The following is a 22,578-nucleotide window of genomic DNA, read 5'->3' as shown; positions in this document are numbered from 1 at the left end:
TAACAGTTTTTCTAGGGGAGAGTTGATCATTCTATACATCATAACTTTAATTTAGCAATTTTTAAAGGGAAGGTTTGATCATTCTATATTGTTTAGCTCTATTTTTATCACTTTTCTCAGGGGAGTAATTTTAGTTTATGCAAATATAGACAACTTTTAAATAGATATCCATAGATATATAAAGGTATATAGACATAGATAGATAATAGATAGATTAATAGATGATATACCGATAGATAAGTCAATTAATAGATAAATTATAGGGGTACTTTTTCACAATATACCTTGTTGATCAATGAAAACCCTCTTCCCCAAATTATAGAGAGGGGAAGGATTCGGTTTGTTTATTGGTTTGGTCAAGTTAGGTCAAGTTATACTGGGGAGTCCTGCAGGGGCTAGGGCCCCCCATTGGGGTTAGGCATAGGAAAAAACTAACCTCTTTTAATTATTTTCAATTAATTTAACAAATAATGGGGGACGAGGCGAATATCAAGGCTCAATTTTTTTATAATTAAATAAAAGAATTTATAGGTAGACAAATTAATAGATAGATGAAATAGATAGATAAATAAAGAAAATATATAATAAAAAATAGATAGACAATATATATACAAAATTTACACAATTTGAAATTGAATTTGAACACAAATAGTTATAGAATAATATCTATATAAATCTATACCAGGTGCGTACATAGGATTTTTCACGAGGCGGAGGGGGGGGGGAAGTGTCAATATGGGATTATAAACCTAAATATTTAACTTGTAATCATATATTTAAAAAAATATAGATTGACTTGTGTTTTTTAATTTCTCTTAGTTAAAATTATGAGTTTTCTGCGCAAATAAAACTTTGCAAACAAGGTTGTGTATTTTTGTATATTCGTAAGGGGTGTCAACACCCCTTTCCTGCACGCCAACCAACCTAAATATTGTAAAAGTCCCCAAAGTTGTTAAGTCAAAGAATAAGAAAGGTTTTTATAAAACTTTGGGGACTAGTGTAATAAACAGTCCATTGTCCCTTAACTCTCTGGCAAATAAAACTTGGCAATGAGAGTTGTACAGAACCCATATATTCGTGAGGGGTGTCAACACCCCTCCCTGCACGCCCCTTTGTATCCTATATATATTTAGTTTACATAGATATAAAATGTAATTTCTATATTTGAGGAAAATTTGTATTGATGTGTGGTTATATTGCAGGGATCTAAAGGGATAAGACAATAGCCAAAACATTGATGTATCATGTACAGTTCCAATGATGATGCACAAAATTATCACTTGATTACAATTAGGACACGAACCAACCAATCAAAATTCAAGTCCCCAAAGTTGTTAAGCAAACTAATAAGAAAATTTTATTTTAAAACTTTGGAGACTAGTGTAATTAACCGCCCATTGTCCGTCCAATCTCTCTGGCGGATAGATGGTCTACAAATATCATTCCCTACTTTGGAATTCAATTGTCTCATCCCTCCCCTGAGAACGATGGACTAAATTTTTAAATTGAATCATTTCACCCCCGACAAAATTGATGACCAATACTAAACAATAATAATTGATGACCAATACTACACAATAATAATTTTTGTTTGAATAAAGTAGAGTGGTGGATATTCCGTACAGTTTTTTTATGATCGAAAATACTGTTTTGACAAAAATAGTTTTAGATAAAGTATTGAATAGAAAAGTCTAAACACAAAATTTTCTATTTTCAACACATTATATTTCAGTTTGGCTCAGAACCGGTTGCAATCCAGTGGAAGTCAACTGGATTCGAAACTATGCTGAAAACCCATTCTTGATTTTGTAACAAATGCATATAAGATCATGCAGTTTCCTTTAAATATCAAGTGTAGTCGAGCGCACAACATCTCCGTCCCCATTTTAAAAGCTGATGTAAAAGTTTTATGTAAGACTTTTTTTGTAAAGTCACTTTCTATAAATTAAAAAAGACGCTGAGTTAACCCAAAGGAGACATATCTATTACCTAACCCAAAGAAATAATATCATACAAATGAAAGACTACTTCCCCCAATATTTAAATTTTTTTTTCAAAATAACGGGGGTTGGGCTATGCTCAAAAAGACAAAGAAAGGCTCATAGTAATCTAACAGAGAACCCTATAAGAATGTTGTGACATGATATAGGATTAAAATTTATTTTATAGTGTGGTAATACGGCAAACAGACGGACGGGCAGTTTACAGAATTGCTATGCAGTGACTTATCATAACAAGCCCTCTGCACTAATCCCATTATATCACCATTTACCTCATGACCGACGGTGACCCCGCTATCCAGCGGTCAAACTGGCCTGCCTAAATATGGGGAGGGGCACGGACACGCAGCTATCACGCGCCCCTCACGCAATTATACAACCGGGAGGCGCTGCCTCCCCTTTTACCACAGCTGCCCCCGCAGCCTGTCTACCGCTGTGGGCTAAGCCCTTGTGTCCCACACCCCCTTCAAACCTAACCATTGTTATAATCTGTTGTATATAAATAGTAAACATTCATTGTAAATATTATTCAGTTAAATATATAATTTCTGTATGACTAAATCCTGCTAGTTTGTTTTGGTAGAATAATTCAAGGCTAAGGCTCGTTGGACTCGAACTCGCAACCCTGTGAGCTGAAACGTTCGGCTTACCACATCTTGGTGTCAGCGTGTTTCAATCGAGCCTTACAGAAATTAGCCTATTCTACCTCTGATTGGACCCTTTGGCAAGTAAGGGGACAGTCAGCCGCCAACTGAGAAGCCAACTGACCCGTGAGACGGCCTTTTTAGGTCGAATTTCCATCATTTTGAACGCAATGTGTGGGCCTTTGGCCTACGGCAAGCAGATTTAGCCTGCTAGAAGCGCCAGTTACGGCGCTTTTTCCGTACCGTGTAGGAGTAGCGCTAGGTGCGCAGCCACGGTAATCGGATGATTTAGCTCAAACGGCTACAAAACTGAGTCTAAATTGGCAAGTGTAGCTGGGACAAGCCCCAGGACACCCAGGCCAAACCTACGAGACGGACAGCTAGGTGCTGGCCTCCCTGAGAAGGCAATGTGTGGCTGCGAAGCTTCAGCACACAAGTAAGGCCTACCACTGCGACGGATAGCAGAATTTGAGCCACAGGCACGGCAGGACGGGACATTCCCTGCCGCTGTCTCCCAGGATTCGAACCCGAGGCGCTGCAGGACGGGCCATTCCCTGCCGCCATCTTTCGGGATTCGAACCAGCGGCGCTGCAGGACGGGACATTCCCTGCCGCCGCCATTCCTCTGAACCTTGCAGGACGGACATTCCCTGCTGCCAGTGCTTCCAGAATCACACCTAGAGCTCCTAGTGATAACAACACATAAGTGTGTATAAATGTCAACCAAGTGATAAAAAGAAATATAAAATTGTTGACCCAGTGATAATTGATAAGCTCTAGTGATTCGAAGCTACAGTCTAAGCCACCATGGTAAGCGATACTACCATAGCTGCGGTTCGGCCACCACCGAAGTTTCTGCCGACCCCAGCCGAACGGGAGGCCCCCTTGTCTCAAGGGCAGGACCTCCACTTCCCCTGCCATATCAGGGTGAGGTTTCCCACTCCTGACCCTGCCCAGCACGTACAGGTTGATGCCATGGTCGATTCTGGCAACCGTGTACCAGGGTCTGCTGTAATTTCTGAACACCTCATGCACGCAATGGGCGTGCAACGCATGTTGATTCCAGACAACACCCAAATCCTGACTGCTAACGAGGAAGGCCAGCCCCTCCAGGTAATAGGAAAATTAAAAGAATTATATATGGCAGTTTCACACACCCTTATACTCCATCTGTACCACGTGACTGTGGTACGGAATCTCTCACACCCTCTGAACCTAGGAGGGTATTTTCTCAAGGAGTTCGGAACTAGGCTCTGTTTCGACATGCAACCCCCCTGCTTGTGGGTGCGTGGGGAGTTCATCCCACTCCGTGGTGTCCCCATCGACCGGGAGACAGCCGAGAGAGAGTTGAGTTACGAGGGGCCTCTGCCAGGCCCACTGCCAGAGCAGCCGCGTGTGGTCGAGAAGGGCACGCACTGGGTGGATACTGCGCTAAACGCCCATAGGGGGACCAACCTGCTAGCCATGGGGTTGCCCCCAGTGCCCAAGGTGCCGCTGGAGAACCTGCCAACGACGTTTCCCGAGATTGCCAGCCCTCCAGAGCCGATCTTCTCCGCCGTGTCCACCTGGCCCCCTCTACCTGGGACCCCCAGCCATTCGGCCAGCCGAGTCCGAGTCCAGACCCGTCAAGTTGCGGTCTGATGCACCCGGAGCCATGCTCAACTCCCAGGAATCAGCCTCTCCCGGCGCCGTGCCCGTCAAGTCATGGCCGGCCGCCTCCAGAGCCACGCATGGCTCCGCTGCCTCAGCCTCTCCTAGCGCCGAGCCCGTCAAGTCGCGGCCGGACGCCCACGGAGCCCAGGGTGGTCCCAGAGCCCCGGCCTCTCCCAGCGCCGAGCCCGTCAAATCGTGGCCGGACGCCCTCGGAGCCACGCCTGGCTCCGACACGTCAGTCCCTCCCGAGGCCGAGCCCGTCAAGTCGCGGCCGGTGGGTCCCGGAGCCGAAGCTGACCCCGCGCCAGCCACGTATAGGCTAAGCGCTGTCACTCCAACTGATGGCCAACCACCCCAACTCCGGACGGCCAAGCGGGTGGTCTTGCCTGGCCGCGGCGTCATGGCTGTCCCTGTTGAATTAGTGGGGCACCGTACTAAGGATGCCATCCAACTAGCTGCCCCAGAACAGAGGTTTGGGGAGGATCTTGTCATCCCAGAAGGCCTGTATGCCCACAGGCCTGGCTCCGCCAGTGTGTTTCGAGTGCTGGTGGTAAATGAAGGGGAGACGCCCCTCCTGCTGGACGCTGGCCTCCCCGTGGCTGGGGAGCTGGTCAAGCCTGACATTTTGGAGGTTTCTGATAAGCCTCCCCCTCATATCCCTTCGTTCCAAGAGCCTGTTGAGCCCCCAGATATGCAGGAGCTGTGGGAGGCCCTTGAGATGGAGGAGAATGAGTTCCTGCGCAAGGACCCCCTGCTCAAGAAGGAGGTCTGGACCATGTTATCAGAGTACAGGGACGTCTTCTCCAACTCTACCCCCGGCTGCACTGACGTAGTAGAGTTGCAGCTGCGCCTCAAACCAGGGACCCAGCCGATCCGCCAGAGATTTAGGGATCTGAACCCGCGTCAGGAGGCTGAGCTGGAGAAACAACTGGACACCTGGCTACAAGAGGGAGTCATAGAGCCTTCAGACTCCGCCTGGAGTAGCCCCCTGGTGCCCATCAAGAAGAAGGACGGGAGCACCCGCTGGGCCGTCGACTACAGAGCCCTCAACAAGTGCCTGGAACTGGATAGCTACCCTTTGCCCAGGATCCAGCAGCTGGTAGAACGAGCGGGAGGACACCGCGTCTATAGTGTCTTAGACGCGGTGGCCGCGTACTACACCATCCGTGTGTCCGAGGACAGCCGGCCTTGCACCGCCTTCACCACCCCCAGGGGCTTGTACCAATGGAAAAGGATGCCCTTTGGCCTTGCTACGGCACCATCTGTCTACTCCAGATTTATTGCAGGGGTCCTAAATCCATTAGGCACGGCCAACCTCCAGTCATATCTTGATGACGTCCTGACCTTTCACCAGGATACCTGGGCCCACCTGGCTAGGCTCCGGGAAGTCTTGGAAGCCCACCGCAGGGGAGGAATCCGCCTCAAGCCAGCCAAGACCAAGCTGTTTCGAGCCAAGGTGGATTATCTGGGCCACACCCTCAGCCGTGAGGGGATAGCCATGCAAGAGGATTATATTGACCGTATCCTGGACTGGCCGGCCCCCAGCACACCCAAGGATTTGCTGGCGCTCCTGGGGTTCTTTGGATACTACCGCCTGTTCATCCCAGAGTATGCCGACCTCACCTACGAGATGAATCGGCAGAAAACGGCCAAGACCCTGGCCTGGACGCCTGAGATGGAAGCCCAGCTGCTACAGCTCAAGGACAAGTTCCGCCAAGCCCCCATCCGAGCGCCGCCTAGGTTTGACTTGCCGGCGGTGTTCCAGCTCACCACAGACTTCAGCAGCCGCGCCATATCTGCCATCCTTAGTCAATGCCAGGACGGCAAGGAGAGGCTGATTGCCGCCGTGGGGCGCAAGACAACCGACCTCGAGACTCGCTACCCGTCCTGGAAGGGAGAGATGGCCGCCATTATGTATGGAATTCGGAAATTTCACGGCATCTTGTCCTACCGCAGCTTCCAGATCAACACTGATTCCTCAGCCTTGCTACAGATGAAGTCGCTGAACACATCCACAGGGATGGTGGCTCGCTGGCAGGAGGAGCTAGCGGCCCTGGATTTCACTGTCTGCCACCGTCCTGGCACCCAGAACACCAACGCCGACGCCCTCAGCCGCCGGGAGGACGATAACATGCCGACAGCTACCGCTGAAGAATTAGCAGAGCAAGCTGAGTACATTCACACCCTCTGCCAGCTAGGGGAGTCCGCAGCTAGCCGGCCCTCTGCCGCACGACTGGACCCGGCTAGAGTGTTAGAAGCACAGACACAGGACCCTCTCCTGCTCCGTGTCCGCCAGTGGGTGGCCGATGGCAAAGCCCCAACCAAGGCTGAGCTGCGCGGCAAGGAACGAGACGAGGAGCAGTACGCCAGCCGCTTCGCAGCCCTGGGACTTGACGAGCATGGCTGCCTCACCACCACTGACCAGACCCTGACAGGAGAAAGAACAAGATACCTGCTGCCTTTGGCCCTCCAGCAGGACGCGTTCTTTTTAGCCCATGGGACCCCCATGGCCGGGCACTTTGGAATGGACGCTACTATTGCCCGCGTCGCCATGCATTTCTGGTGGCCCAACCTGTCCCGTGACGTCCGCCTGATGGTTCAGACTTGCCCTGAGTGTGTACAGAAGGTTACCAAGGAAAGGTTGAAGTTAGGAATACATGTGCCCTCCCGCCAGGGGTATCCACAGCAAGTCCTGTTTATTGACCTGGTGGGGCCGCTGCCAGAGACCCCAGCTGGAAACCGCTATATCCTAACCTGTCAGGATGGGTTCAGCCGGTTTGTCAGCCTCTACGCCATCCCCAACAAGCGCACTCTCACGGTGGCTGAAGCCCATCTGCACCGCCACCTGGCCACATTCGGATGTCCCCTGAAGATCCACTCCGACAATGGGATGGAGTTTACCGGCCAGGTATTCAAGGAACTGGCCTCCAAGCTTGAGATTGGCCTGACACATCCACCGCCCTACAACCCGCAGTCCAACCGGGTGGAGAGGTTCCATCGGACGCTCAACACAGGCATGCGTCTGTTCCTAGACAGAGACGACAACAACTGGGAGCCACACTTGCCTGCCATTGCCTTCGCCTACAACACCAAGGCCTGCAGATCCACGGGCGTGACCCCGTTCCTGGCCTACTTTGGGAGAGAGGCCAAACTTCCGGTGGATATGGTGCTCCGGCTGCCAGACACAGAGTATGCCTCGGTTCCAGCCAACGTCCAAGCTCTCCTGCAACGCTACCATGCCGTGTACGACGCCATCCAGCAGCGAGAGGAGGGAACCATCCGGAGGAGCGCGGCCGCCTACGAAGGCACGGCCAAGTACGAGGTTGGAGACCTGGTCTGGTATCTGGCCCCCCGCCTGGTGCCAGGGAAGGCAGCCAAGATTACCAAGAGATGGACTGGCCCTTGGAAGATAGTGCGACAAGCCACAGACGTCCATTATGTCATCAAACCTGCCTCTCCAACAGCCAGGATCTCGGAAGTCACCGCGCATGTAGGCCGACTGCGCAAATACACTGGAGATGTAACTGCCCATCAGATTCCAACAGATAAGTAAGACGAATGGTTAACGGACCCAACATGTAAAATCCTCAGACAGAAAAACTCAAGGCATCAAATTTTTAAACCCACTGGCGGACACGGAGCAGGAGAGGGTCCTGTGTCTGTGCTTCTAACACTCTAGCCGGGTCCAGTCGTGCGGCAGAGGGCCGGCTAGCTGCGGACTCCCCTAGCTGGCAGAGGGTGTGAATGTACTCAGCTTGCTCTGCTAATTCTTCAGCGGTAGCTGTCGGCATGTTATCGTCCTCCCGGCGGCTGAGGGCGTCGGCGTTGGTGTTCTGGGTGCCAGGACGGTGGCAGACAGTGAAATCCAGGGCCGCTAGCTCCTCCTGCCAGCGAGCCACCATCCCTGTGGATGTGTTCAGCGACTTCATCTGTAGCAAGGCTGAGGAATCAGTGTTGATCTGGAAGCTGCGGTAGGACAAGATGCCGTGAAATTTCCGAATTCCATACATAATGGCGGCCATCTCTCCCTTCCAGGACGGGTAGCGAGTCTCGAGGTCGGTTGTCTTGCGCCCCACGGCGGCAATCAGCCTCTCCTTGCCGTCCTGGCATTGACTAAGGATGGCAGATATGGCGCGGCTGCTGAAGTCTGTGGTGAGCTGGAACACCGCCGGCAAGTCAAACCTAGGCGGCGCTCGGATGGGGGCTTACTCTCTTTCTAAAATCGATAAGTTTAAAAAAAAATTATTTCTCTAGGGAGGGTGGTGGTACCCTCCCCCAAAATAGTTATAAACCTTCCCAGGACATATGAGAATCTACCCTGTTAAGGAGAACCTGATCGGTTCAGCGGTTAGCGAGATCCTGCGGTACAAACATACAAACACACAAACATCCTGTTACTTTATTATAAGGATATCCGAACAGTAAGTTTTTACTAGCATCAAGTTCAAATTATCTGATTTTACACAATTACAATGGATTCCAACCTTTTGTCCTCATTTTTGAACATTCAATTACGGTTTAATAATTCCCCCCTCACCCACATACAATTCTCACACAAGTAACCAAATGCATATTATGTTGGTAAAAAAAGATAATCATCATCCATTGTCTTATCCCTGTAAATATAACATTACAAATTTATGAATTCTTTATGATAAACTCAAAAAATATATTTCACTAGTCCCTAAAGTTTTATAATAACGTTTTCTTATTTGTTGGCTTATCAACTTTGGAGACTTTGGCGAATTTAAATTGAGTGATCAAACGATTCAACCACCAATTTTAATCTGAGGAAGGGGTAATTATGTGTATCATCATTGGGGATGTGCATAAATTTATCGGCCATTGTCTTATTTCTGAGATTTATACTTTTGTTCATCTACGCATATATGCATACTTGTTTGACAATAAAGTCAGATGCATATCAGACTGACAGAACACCAGAGATGTAAAGGGATAAGACAATAACCGATAAATTGATGCACATTCCTTCCCAATGATGATACACAAAATTACCTCATCTGTAGATTAAAATTTGTGGATGAAACGTTTGAGCACTCAACTAAATTAACGAACCAATCAAAATGCATTAAAAGTCCCCAAAGTTGTTAAGCCAATGAACATGAAAACGTTATCATAAATTTTTGGGGACTAGTGCAATAAACAGCCCTTCCTCCCTGCAGAACATGCATCACAAAAAATGCATAAAACCTTTCCTGTATAATTAGAAAACCCGAACAATTATTGTGAAATTTCTTCAATTGCTCGGATTGTAGCACAGAAAGTCAGGGGTCTAAAGGGATAAGGCAATGGCCGATGAATTGATGTACATCCCCAATGATGATAAACAAAATTACCCCATCTGTAGATTACAATTAGTCCACAAAGTTGAAAAGCCAACAAATATAAAAACGTTATTATAAAACTTTGGGGACTACGGAAATAAACAGCCTTTCCCCCCTACAGAACACCCATAAAAAAACGAATAAAACTTTTCCTGTATAATTTAGAAAACCCAATCAATTATTGTGAAATTCAAGTTTCTTTAAAGTGCGTCAAAAACTCGCGCTCAATGCGTACTAGAAGGCAAAATCCCATATTTTTGAAAGTGCGCAACCAATCTTAAGATAGAAGACAATGTTATACAATATTTCAATTTCTGTAGATTAAAATAATTTGTGGAAAAGTTTTGTACCACCCAATTAAGATATATCGAAATGTTTTTTAGCAAACTAAATTTTTGTTAAACTTTGGGGACCGGTATAATTTACATTCCCAAGTCTCCTGCCTCCTTGAGTCATACAAAAGTATAACTTGTTTCTACCACCCAATCAATATATATATTAAAAGTTCCCAAAGTTTTTAATTTAAATTTTGGGAGAACGCCTTCATTAAACTTTTCATTACTTCATGAGTTATATCAAATCACAATTTGTTTGGACGGGGGGGGGGGGGGTACTTTTGTAGCTCACCTTGATGAAATACTGGATTTTACCAGGGATCTAAAGAGAAAGACAATGGCCGATAAATTGATGTACATCCCAAATAATGATACGCAAAATTACCCCCCATGTAAATCACAATTAGTGGTTAAAACGTTTGGACACTCAACTGAATAAACCAAACAATCAAAATTAAATAAAATTCCCCAAAGTTATTGATACAAAGAATAAGAAAACATTATTATAAAAAGTGTTATAAACGGCCAAATGTCCCCCCCCCCCTCCCTGAGATTTTACTGGGTATATAGGGAAAACCAGATAGAAAAAAAGTGGGATTTTAACTTACTCACTAATAGTTTAAGGGGCCGTGTTTTGAATTAATTTTTAATTAGTGGTTCCCAGCGCGGTTAATTATATAATAATCACACAGCGCTTTTGCTTTGTGCATTAATTATCTTAATAAGAACATATTTTTAAAAACCACCTGGAAAATTTTCTTTCTTAACGACTCAGTTGAAATTTTTTCAGTTGATTATTTCTTCTGAAAGACCAAGCACCTTAATTTCAAATAATTTAAATAAAATCAATCGTTTTATATTTGTGTGCCTGTCTAAGTTAGCCATGAATGTGTACTTTTACTTAAACCTATATATTTATAATTATTTTTTTTTATTTGAACTGTTAATTACAGACGGACGGACTGTCATTTCGAATTAAAGTGTAGACTTGCTATAATCAGGGATAAGGGATGGGAAACGTAGGAAAATATTATTTCAGGCCTATTTCAAGCCTAGGCCTATTTCTAGCCTAATAAACCAGTTTTGGGATGGCGCAGTGCTTCGTATAAAACGCTAATAAAAAAGCTGTGTGTGTGTGTGAAGATAAAGTATAGAATCAAATTCAGGTAGCTAGTTTAAAGTAAAAAACATAACTTTTTATAAACCTATATATTAATGGCTTTTGTTAAAATGAAGTTTTTTCTCTCCCAAAATTTTTTTATCTTTTACTTTGGTAATTTGAACTGTCAGAAAGCTATCGTTGGGTTTCCCTCAGACAGATTTTAGTTTGTATTATTTGCATTTTTATTAATGAGTAAAAATTTTATTTGAAAATTTCATTGCTAATTAAAATTCAAAATAAATAAATTAATATGCACTTGGGTAACATTCTATCAAGTATTCTTTGAATACTATATGTAGTGATATATTTGTACTGTGTTGTATTGTGTATTGTACATATATTAGGGTTAAAGTGTTGTATCAATTCCGTATTAAATTTTTAAAATTCAAAATACAACATCTAATTTATAAACTACCAAATGAAAATTCGTAGCTACCTCCTTTCCAAAAAATAATCCCGTTATTTTTGTTTTTTTCTATATGGCCCTTTTTTAATGTTTAACTCTAAGCAGATTTAATAATTAAGCTAATGTGATCTAACACCATTTATATTTATTTTTTAGTAGCAGACGAAATCATTATTTTTTCTAAGATTGTCTGCTTCTAAAATTTTCGCCAATTGGTGATTGGTTGTTAAAAACAGGCCGATTCTTATTGGTTTAGAGCTATAGCTACTTGGGAGCGTCCGCCAGTTTGATAGTAATTTGTAATAGTTGCAATATCCCTTTAGAATCTAGGCCGGGACCTAATTAATGGCCAGGTTTCCTATCCCTTATCCCTGGCTATAATAAAAAGAATATTTTATAATTATATCTTTTAGAAAATGATGAGATTCATAGTTCTATCCTGCATGTTGCTAACAGTAAAATGCTCAAATATTGTATTTGGAATCGAAGAGTCAACTGATGAAACAACTACAGGGTGGTTCTAAAAAAAGTATTAGTTTGAAGGGCAGCTTCATATTGATTTTTCACAGATTAAGATTTAGAAATGTTTACTACTCCCTATTAAAAAGTTTTCAGTGAAAAATTACAATTATCATTTCTGTAAAACTAAGAAAAATGAAATTTTATCATGTAAATGAAAAAAAAATGAAAAATTAAATTTCATCATGTATGTTAGGTAAAACTTTAAGAGTTAAGTACTAAATATTGATTCAGTTGTAAAAACTAACATTTTCAAATTATCTAACAACATCTTTAATCTGAATAAGTGATAATTTTGTTTATCACAATAAGGGAGGAGGGATGAGGTACATCAGTTTATCATACATTTTCTTATCTCTAAAGATCCTGTAGGTTCCTGAGTTGCAAATGAAATATTTTTATCAGAATAAGGTATAACCAAAAAGTGAAATAAATCTAAAATAATATTTGGGGGGCAGATAAAAAGGTCGTAAATTCTACTATGTGTTGACTCCTAACGACAGCTGAATACCACGTATAGGTTTCGTGATTTTTTTGAACCACACTGTACAAGCAGAAACAGATATATATGACGCCGACTATTTTATTGGTCCTCCTGTTGAGAGACTTGTTGCCTTTGAGGCAGAGAGTGAAGCCAATGCTATCAATTTCCCAACAGTGGATGAGGTTCAAGTAGATGACGAGGTTGTAAACAAACCTCCTCTGGACTTCAATCCCAAGATAAATGACAGGGTAAGATTTAAATTGTTGGTTCGTTTGTCATTCAAGATCTCGCTAAACGCTGAATGAACTGAATTGGTTGTGTTTTTCCGAGAATATACCCACTAGTCCTGTAGAGGCTTTTTAGCTATTTTCATGGGGAATGGAATACAACCACCTCCTGAATAGATGGACACCCAACCCCCTCAAAAATAGAATATTACTCCCTCCCCAATGAATTCAGAGCCCCTAAAAGCTAAGGGTAGAGCCGCTAGTAATTTTATATTTCATCGTCATGCTTTTAGCAAAATTAAACAACTACTGATTGGGATATACCCCCCATAGACGTCCAATGGTAGGGGTAAAGGGGTGATTAAACTTAAAAGCCCCTTAATTTAGCCCCCTCAAAATTTAAAAATAAATTAGATACCTTTGAAACCCTTCATTTTACTCCCTCTTAATAAAAAATGTCCCCCCCCCCCGCTCTGAAACTAATTATTTAATGGATTTATCCAGCTTTGATCAAATTTTTATAGTAATAACATTAAGAAGTAGCTGGATTTTTTTGTTAAAACAAATACAAAACCAAAGCCAATAACACTATCTAATTTTTTCATATATTATTTTGTATTTATGAATAGAAATTTTTAATTTTAGCCGCCTCAAGTTTTTGAGTCAATTCAAACTGTTGATGACTTTGATTGTAGAATTGGTAAGAAATTTTTTTTCAGTATAATATCCAGTGAACAAAAACCAATTCTCAGCCATACTTAAAAATCATGTATCATGTATAACTTATTCCTACAACAGTTAGGTACAATTTAGGAACCATAGCAACTCTATATTCCTTACCAGAAACTCCGTACGTCAATGATGATTTTTGGACATCAACGTTTTACATAAAAAAATCATCTTATTCCTCTGATTTTTTGAATAATGATTCCTTGAACAACAGAGTACAATATCCTAAAGTATATCCTTTTACTGTATCCTATATTTATGCAATTTTGCAACAAATTTATGTACAATTGTTCTGCTTTTAAGTTCTGACATCCTACAAAAGTTATTGTTAATTTGTCTTACCTTCTGATTTTAGAACTTAAGGTTGTTGTCTTCCTTGTTTTTAGTTGATGATCAATTTGTTAAGGATGTACAAAACGAAGACTGTCTGATGGAAGATTAAGATGTATTAAGAAGAGATATCAAAGATTTAGTCCCAGGTATAATTTAGTAGCGCAGCTGCTATATAAGAAAATCTTTTCCATCCGTAAGTCCCCAAGCTACTATCACGTTTGAAAAAAATAAAAAAAGATGACTACATCCAAAAATGGCAAAGCACAAAAAATCATAGCATTTGATGATTGGTTAAAATCAAGAATATAAATATATTGGAGAAACTAATCATGAAACCTTTTAAAATATTTATATTTTGTAGTAGGCTGACAGGCTGATAGACAAAGCAAATTAATTATCGGTTGCTTATTTGCACTGGGAATCTTCACAACAAAATTCAGCCGTCTATCTTGAATAGCAGCTGAGAAGATTCACCCCTATTGTTACGGATTTACTGACGGTCTGACGGACTTACAGACAAAGTGAATTATAGAGTAGCTTCTCCACTAAAATAGGAAAAAAACTTTTACGGATTGAACAGTAAGTACAATAGAAAAAACGTTGTTATAATTTTGTCTAGAGATACGAAAATACAATTTCTATTTAGAGCTTTTTTTGATTTCGGTTTAATTAGTTTAAGAGGTCGGAAAAATAGCCTAAAACCAACCCAAGACCTTTATAAAGCATCCCTGAAAAGTAAAACCAACTTTTTTTTTCAGAACTCTTCTCAAACATAGATCAACATGGTGCTAATTAGTCAATTTTTGTAAATTAAACATTATCAACAGTTTTTAAATAATATGAAATATATGTAGATTTGTTTGTAATTTTTTTTATATTATATATATTTTTTTATTTAACAGCTAGTTGCTACGCCCCTAGAATCTAGAGGCTCTGTATTCGAAGGGGAAGAGCGGGGCTAGAAAAACTGTCCTAAGACTTAAATCGGAAAATAAATAGCCTAAAACCATCACAAGGCGTATGAAAAGCTTACTTAAAATTGAAGACCTTTTGATAGCTATTAAGATCTTAAGCTTCAGACAAAAAAACCTTACTACTTTATATTACAGGATTAGGATTTGTGTCATTTAGGATTTATAGAACAGCTTGCAATAACGATAGTCCATTCAGGGAAGCTTTGTTAATTGTTTTAAGGAGCACAGACGTCCAGGATTTTTTTTTGGTAAGGGGGGGGGGGGAGTTTGCCAAAAATTTCAATGGATGCGTAGCTAATGGCGATAGACACTTTAGGAAAGGCCTCGCGTAAAATTTGGAAAACTACCAAATATTAAGATTAGAAAACCTGTACATCAAGTTTCCTAAATTTAAACATTTTAAAACATATTGCTTGGAGCCTTTTTTATAGAGTTAAGCTAGAGTAGACAAATATGGAAAAAACATTTTGCTGTATGAAATCTGCAAACAATTTTCAAATAAGGGTTGCAGTTATAACTGAAAAATAGTTATACTTTTATTATTTCCTGAAAGCCGCGGCAGTAAAAAAGACGAACTTCTGTCGAGTCCTGGAAAGGGTTATAACTATTTAGGAAGCAGGTACCACCAATCTCCCATCATAACCCAAAAAAACAAATGCCTCAAATTAAAAAAAACCCACAGTAATATTGAAAGTTCGGGGGTCGACTGTCCCCCTCCTCCCCTACCTACAGGGATATCCAGCACTCAATATAATCTTTTCTATTAGTTTCTACATTATATCTATAATACAAAGTATAATGATGTTTGTCTGTTTGTAACGAAGGATCTGAACCGATCGGATTCTCCTTAACAACGTAGCTTCTCATAGGTCCCGGGGAGGTTTATAACTATTTTGGGTGAGGGTATCACCACCCTCCCAAGAGAAATCGTCCCTAGAAAAAAGTTAACCCCCCCCCAAATTTTTTTTAACTAGAAATTAAAATGGGGGGTTGGCAACCCCCCCCCCCAAAAAAAAAAAAAAATTAAAATAAGAAATTAGGTTATCAAATTCCACTTTCCCCTCCTCTAGTGCCCCTAGAGAGTAGCCGCTAGTAAACATTATATAAATTAAAACACAGTCATTTAGATTAAAATTATTATAACAACATAAATCCTAATCAGTTCTGCCCAGGTAACTATGAATATATCTGTCTACTTTGCCCAATAATAAGTTTCTGGACCTCTTCCTCATTATGGGATTGAGGTAGTATCTCCAAAATAACAAAATAAAACTAAATGAAAATAGCGTAGCTGGACAAAGTGTCTGAAAAAATTTGCCTTGTGACGTTATAAAAATGAGGAATTATCCATCTCTTTTTTAGACGTTCTTTTTCCCATTTTTTTTATGACGTCACATGGCTGATTTTCAGTGGCGTGCGAACCGAAGGGGGCATTTGGGGCAATCGCCCCCCCCCTAGCGACCAAAACGCCCCCCCCTGCCCCCCCCTAGCCACCGCCCCCCCTGCCCCCCCCCCTAAATGTTGAAAAATGCCCCATTTTGCCCCCCCCTGGTCAATAAAAATGCCCCTTTTTGCCCCCTACCCTAAAAAAAGCAAAACTATCCCAGTTTCAAAAAAAAGATCAAGAAATACTCCAAAAAAAAATTTTTGGCGCTTCGCGCCAATCAGACAGTTACTATTCATTTAACCTTACCAAATTTTTTAATTAGTGTAGAAATTAGGTTATAATCTTTTTTCACTGAACATAACAAACCAGGTAATAGGAAGTATTTTATTTTGTATAATATAAACTTTTTACCAAAGAAATTTTGTACATCCCCAACAAAATCACAAACCCTTATTTAGATTACAATTAATGGATGAAATGTATGGAAACTCGACTTAATTAACCAACCAATCAAAATTCCATTAAAGTCCCCAAAGTTGTTGAGCCAACGAATAAGAAAATTTTATATGAAATATTGGGGACTAGTGTAATAAATAGCCCAAAAACCCCTCCCTCCCTGCATATTTGAAGAAAAAAATTTGCGCTTCGCGCCCTTCCAAACGGTTTCTGCTTTTTATCACATTGCATTGTATATTGTGTTTTTATTTCTTTAAAAACATGTGTAAACAACAAATATTTAATCAAAAAGTTATTTTATATAAAAAAGAAACAGCGTTGATATTTATCTAAGCCTTTTTCTCAACACTGTATGTCTGTCTAAATGAATAACTATATATGATGTCATTTTATTTTCAGGATAAGTTTATAATTTTTTTTGTGTACATACCCTTACAAAAAGACATTTTTTTTTAATGGCAATTTTCATTAAAAACCATTAAAACTAACTACACTCTATATTCCTAACCTGATCAAATACGCCACTCTTGTTGTCTTTAATTGATTTTAGTTCAAAGGGGGAGTAAATATTTTAGGTGCGCTTCATGCACTGCCCTTATAAATCCTTGGAAACACCACTTAATCAAAAATTAACAGAGTTTTAAAGTGCCATTTAAAGAGGGTAGGATATGTTGATATAACTTTTTAGCTTCTCTATAATTCACTATGGCTGTCAGTACGTAATGCTAAGAAGGAAATGTGATTTTTTCAACTGAAATTAAAGATAGAAGGCTAAAACTTAATGTTAACATTCCCATCATTATGGAGTATAATTAACTATTAAAAATTCATGGAGGTTGGACTGCTTTTCAGGACGTTTTTGGCTATGTTTGTATCTTTTAAATTTCAGGTATAGTCCCTTTTGTGACATTGCCTCTTAAGGTGCATTTCGTCGTATTTTCACAGTAGCTTTTCACCTATTTATAGCTCCTGCGGGGCCAATTGCCTAACCCTGCAGGGAAATCACCTGACCTAACTTAACCTAGAATAACCTTTTAAAAGCTACTATGAAAATACGACAAAATGCTCCTTAAGAGGCGTTGCCACAAAAGAGACTATACCCTATATTTCTAAGAGATTTTTATATCTGTAGATAAAAGGACAAGTAATTTTTTTGTGGATTATAATATTTAAAAAAATAAAATTTCTCGCTGATTCGAGCATCCAGTATGTAATTTACTTTGACTGTCATCACACAGTTTACAGGAAAAAGGATTTGTGACTTTTTCTACCTAAAATATATATTTATTTCAACAGATGCTCTTTAAATTTACTTGTCTGTATTCTTATTCATGATTTTTGTGCTTTGCTACTTAAAGATGTTGTCATCCTTGTTGTCATACAATAAATAAATATTTAAAATCAGTTTTACATATTAGGTTAATTTTTGGTAAATTATTTCCAAAATGAGTGTTTTTATCTCCCCCCCCCAAAATTTTTTTTTTAATGAGGTTATTCATCCTTCCTGCTGAGATTTTATAACATCCCCTTCCACCCACCCATAAAAAATGTTTTGTGGTGGGGGGGGGGGGGAGGTTAAATTATCTTCTGTACTTTTTTTTCAAAGATGCTTTCTAGCTCCCTTCCCTTCGGTCATTGCAGGGTGGGGAGAAGGGATGGGGGAGAAGGGATGGGGGAGAAGAGATGGGGGGGGGGAAAGATGTGGGATATAAATGGGAAAAAGGGATGGGGGAAGGGATGGGGAAGAAGGGATAAGAACTAGAAGGCCCATAATCAAATAATCCCACCCCTTAAAACGCCCTTATTTAAAATTAGTATATATAATCAAAATGCCCCCCCCCTAAAGCAAAGTGCCCCCCCGGGGCACTTTGATTTAGGGGGGGGCAAAATTCTATAAAATCTTCAAAATGCCCCCCCCTAGACAAAGTGCTTCGCACGCCACTGCTGATTTTTAAGACACTTTGTCCCGCTACAAAATTGCATACTTTTACAAAGCTGTGGAGAATTAGATTCTTTGATAAACTAGCTAATAATTAGTTTAGACTTGAGAGATTTAGCAAACATGTTTGATTGGTCTAAATTGCTATGGCAAATTTAAGATTTCTTTAAAGTGGTCCTATAAAGTGGTTCTCTGTGGGTTCTATAATAGTATAAAAAATTTAATAACATAGGAATTGTAAGACTGTAATAGACTGCTACTACACTGTAATATTATGAACCCTATTTAACTTTAAAAAACAGTCTTTCTAACAAATTCACTTAAATGTATAATGGCAAGAGGGAAAATCGTTCAGTTCTTAAAATTCTTTGAACTGTTAACTCTACTTCTACTTTGGGGCTGTAATATATACTAGCGCTTGCACTCATAGCATCTGGGAGTTCTATATTCGACGGGATAGGAAAACCAGAAAAATGGCCTAAAACCAACCAAAGACTTAATTTAAAAATAAAAAAGTATTCCGGGACCTATGCGAAGCTTTCAACTCAATTAGTTCAACAGTTATCGAAATCTTAAGCTTTACTAAAAAAAACTTAATTCTTTATATTATAGGATATATATTATTTTAGAAGAAAATGAAATTGTTTTTTATCGTTTGTATTGTATTATTTGCAATGGCAAATGGTCAAAATTATGTTAACACAGATTATGGGGTAAGTTTTTTTAAAATTTTTATTTTACTATATTAGTTTAATATATAGGTTAGTGTCCTGTAAGATAATGTAAACTGCTCATATGATCTTTAGATAAAATTGTTCAATCTTAAGGCTATTTTATCTAAAATATTTGTAATTATATAATTCATAAATTTAAATATCATATTTTGTTGTTAAAGGGGATCTAAGAAATTCCACACCCCCTTGCAATAAATTGGAAACTCAAAATAAAGTTTTAATTAATTCAATTACTTTTCTTCTTTATGACAACTAAACATCAAACAACTCTATACCTCACTTTGTTCGTTTGTACATTCCATAATTATTTTGTGCTTCGCTATTCATGGATGTTGTCATCCTTGTTAAAAGCGAAGCTTTTCTATAATAAGAGTCGGTCCGTCCTTCCGTCCGTAACGGATAGCTTTTTTTCGTTAATTTAGGAATTTAGGTACGATTTAGAAAGCGTATCAACTCTATAATCACTACCAGAATGTCCGTACGTCCATTTTAAACATGTTGATTTTTAAATATTTTAACAAATTTAATATGATATAATAATCCGATTTAGCTGGTTTTTGGAATACTGATTCCCAGGACAACAAAGCATAATGTTATGTGCGAAGCGTCTTTATAATCAATTTAAAAATGTAGGTATGTTCTTAATTATTTTCATGTATTTAACAAGTTTTTCAACACATTTACTTACAATTTTTTCGACTTTTATACATTTATATTCTTATTATTAAGTTCTGACACTCTACAAGCGTTAATGTTCGCCTGTTATACCATTTTAGATCTTTGCTTTTATGGATGTTGTCATCCTTGTTTTTTTTAGAAATCACCTCCATTATATCAATCACTAGCGGCTACCCCCCTAGAAGACTCTAGGCGTACTTCAGGTAGGAGGGGGAAAAGTCGACCTCATCCCATTTTAAATTTGAGTTTCAAAAGAGTAAAATAATATTTTTTTTTGGGGGGGGGGGGGATGTTGAAGACACCCTTCCCAAAAGTAGCTTAAAACCTTCCCAGGACCTATAAGAAGCTTCACTGTAAAGAAGAACAATATCGGTTCAGCGGTTAGCGAGATCCAAAATTGTGTTCAAAAGAGTAAAAAAAATATTTTTGGGGGGAGGGAGGTGAAGACACCCTTCCCAAAAATAGTTTAAAACCTTCCCAGGACCTATAAGAAGCTTCACTGTAAAGGAGAACCATATCGGTTCAGCGGTTAGCGAGATCCTTTGCTACAGACAAAAAAAACTTACTACTTTATATAATAGGATATGGTGGAAATTATGCAAGGGAGTCTTGTAGAACCGGTAAGAACAATTTTATAGTAGCGTTGCAAGAGATAAGACAATGGCTGATAAATTGATACACATCAAAATAGCTATAAACATTCCCGGGACCTATGAGAAGCTACCCTGTTAAGGTGAACCCGATCGGTTCAGCGGTTAGCAAGATCCTTCGGTACAAACATATAAACACACACACACACACACATAGACATAGACATCCTGTTACTTTAGTATAAGGATTGATTAATGATTGGTAACTAATGGTGTCAATACATTTCAACCAAAATTTTTTTCTTTATCCTTATCATTATTTGGCGGTATGTACATAATTGTTTTTTTTCCTTAAGATCTCCGGAATTTTCATACTTCTGTGACAGAATTAAAAAATATTTTTAAAAGCGCAGCTTTTCTATGATTAGGGTAGGTCCGTCCGTAACGGTTAGCCCTTTTCGTCAATTTAGATATGTTAGAATTATCCTATCGATTTCAAATGTTTCATGCTGTTTCCGTGGTAGTTAGGTACGATTTAGAAGGCGTATCAACTCTATTATCATAACCAGAATGTCCGTGCCTTCATTTTAAATGTAGATTTTTAACTTTTTTAATGCAAATATTTATGTGATATAATTATCCGATTGATCTGATTTTTGGAATACTGATTCCTAGTAAAACAAAGTACAATTTTATAAGCGAAGTATTCTAAAAATGTAAGTATGTCCTTAAACATTATCCTGTATTATGCATTTTTTCAACAAAGGACCACCCTCAACGTCACAAAAAATGGTTTTTAATTTTGGTTTGACTTTTATACATTTATATTCAGATTATTCAGTTCTGACTCTCTACAAGTGTTATTGTTCGTTTGTTATACCGTTTCAGAGCTTCGCTTTCATGGATGTTGTCATCCTTGTTTTTTAGGATGTACAGAACGAGTCCTTTCTGACGGCGTAGCAAGATGTATTCAGAATAGATATAGCAGATTTAACAAAGGGTATATTTTTAAAAGCGAAGCTTTTCTATAGTTTGAGTCGGCCCGTCCGTCTGGTTTACATTATCACATTTATACTATGCTTGTCAGGGATATATAACAAGACAATGGAAAATTTATAAAATTCTTCCCCAGTTGGTACCAACCTATCAAAATTCGTCAGAAGTACCCAGGGTTTTTGAGCCAACGAATAAGAAAACATGGTTATTTGAAATTGGGTATAATTATAATTTTCATTGTAGACCCATGTCCCCTTCGTCCATGAAGTTTGCAGAGTGGTGACTTGGACCCAGTATTCCTAATATGTACATCTAATCCTTTTATTTTTTTTTAAAGTTTAAGAATAACCCATTTATAATGTATATGAGTATACTGTACAAAATCTTGAATTTAAATTTGTAACCATAGAATAGTTATTTATCGCATTGCATCATAGACAGCTTTACTCAGATAGTAAAATAAAAATTATAAGATTAATTTCTGTTTAGTTGGGCCCGAGGGGCCATAGTCCCGGGCCAACTAAACTGTATTGATTTATGTTTTACTATTTTTGGTGACGTAATACGATGCTATTCATGATTTTTCCGTATGGATGAGAATCGGTTCAAAATCCAGCGAATATTGATCGGTGTTGAAGCCATAATGACTAGTCTATTATTTATTTTAGAGTTCTACTAAGATTTGAGTCAACTTGGTGTTAACAGTGAACAGAGAAAGATCAATAAAAGAAAAATTAATGTGTCCTTTAATTCTATGGTAAATAAGTTTTTTAGTTTATTGCGTGAAAGATATGTTCCTTAATCTTTATTATATAAACATACATTTAAAAATCAAAATGTTTTTAATGTGATTAAATATTCTTAATACATGATTACTTATTTCCATTTACGTTTGTTAGATTTTTTATTTTCTTATAACCTAACCTTACCGAAGTTTTTTTATAGTGCAAATAAAAATGATGTCATACTGGTCTACCATTAGTCAATT

The 22,578-nt window shown here is 39.6% G+C and overlaps 2 protein-coding genes and 1 long non-coding RNA gene across 3 annotated transcripts in view; 2 read left to right on the top strand and 1 right to left on the bottom strand.

Moving 5' to 3' along the window:
* The window catches only part of Ddx56 (putative ATP-dependent RNA helicase DDX56), a 402,780-nt gene that overhangs the window by 179,329 nt on the left and 200,873 nt on the right, over positions 1–22,578 (bottom strand). The gene's annotated exons all lie outside the window — the stretch shown is intronic.
* On the top strand, positions 6,428–14,702 carry LOC145314953 (uncharacterized). Its single transcript, XM_080155027.1, has 5 exons — positions 6,428–6,587; positions 12,584–12,795; positions 13,420–13,474; positions 13,910–13,982; positions 14,595–14,702. Exons 1-5 carry the CDS (start codon positions 6,428–6,430, stop codon positions 14,626–14,628), a joined length of 534 nt encoding a protein of 177 aa, XP_080011153.1. The 3' UTR covers positions 14,629–14,702.
* LOC145314623 (uncharacterized) lies at positions 19,210–22,475 on the top strand. Its single transcript, XR_013877822.1, has 5 exons — positions 19,210–19,305; positions 20,144–20,207; positions 20,586–20,624; positions 21,522–21,594; positions 22,259–22,475. It is a non-coding gene; the product is annotated as an uncharacterized LOC145314623 (long non-coding RNA).

The sequence above is a fragment of the Acartia tonsa genome, chromosome 3, assembly GCF_053477335.1.
Source record: "Acartia tonsa isolate MP-2025a chromosome 3, ASM5347733v1, whole genome shotgun sequence".
NCBI classification, from domain to species: domain Eukaryota; kingdom Metazoa; phylum Arthropoda; class Copepoda; order Calanoida; family Acartiidae; genus Acartia; species Acartia tonsa.
Note: the sequence above shows the minus strand (reverse complement) of the source record. Positions and strands in the feature narration are given on the sequence as shown.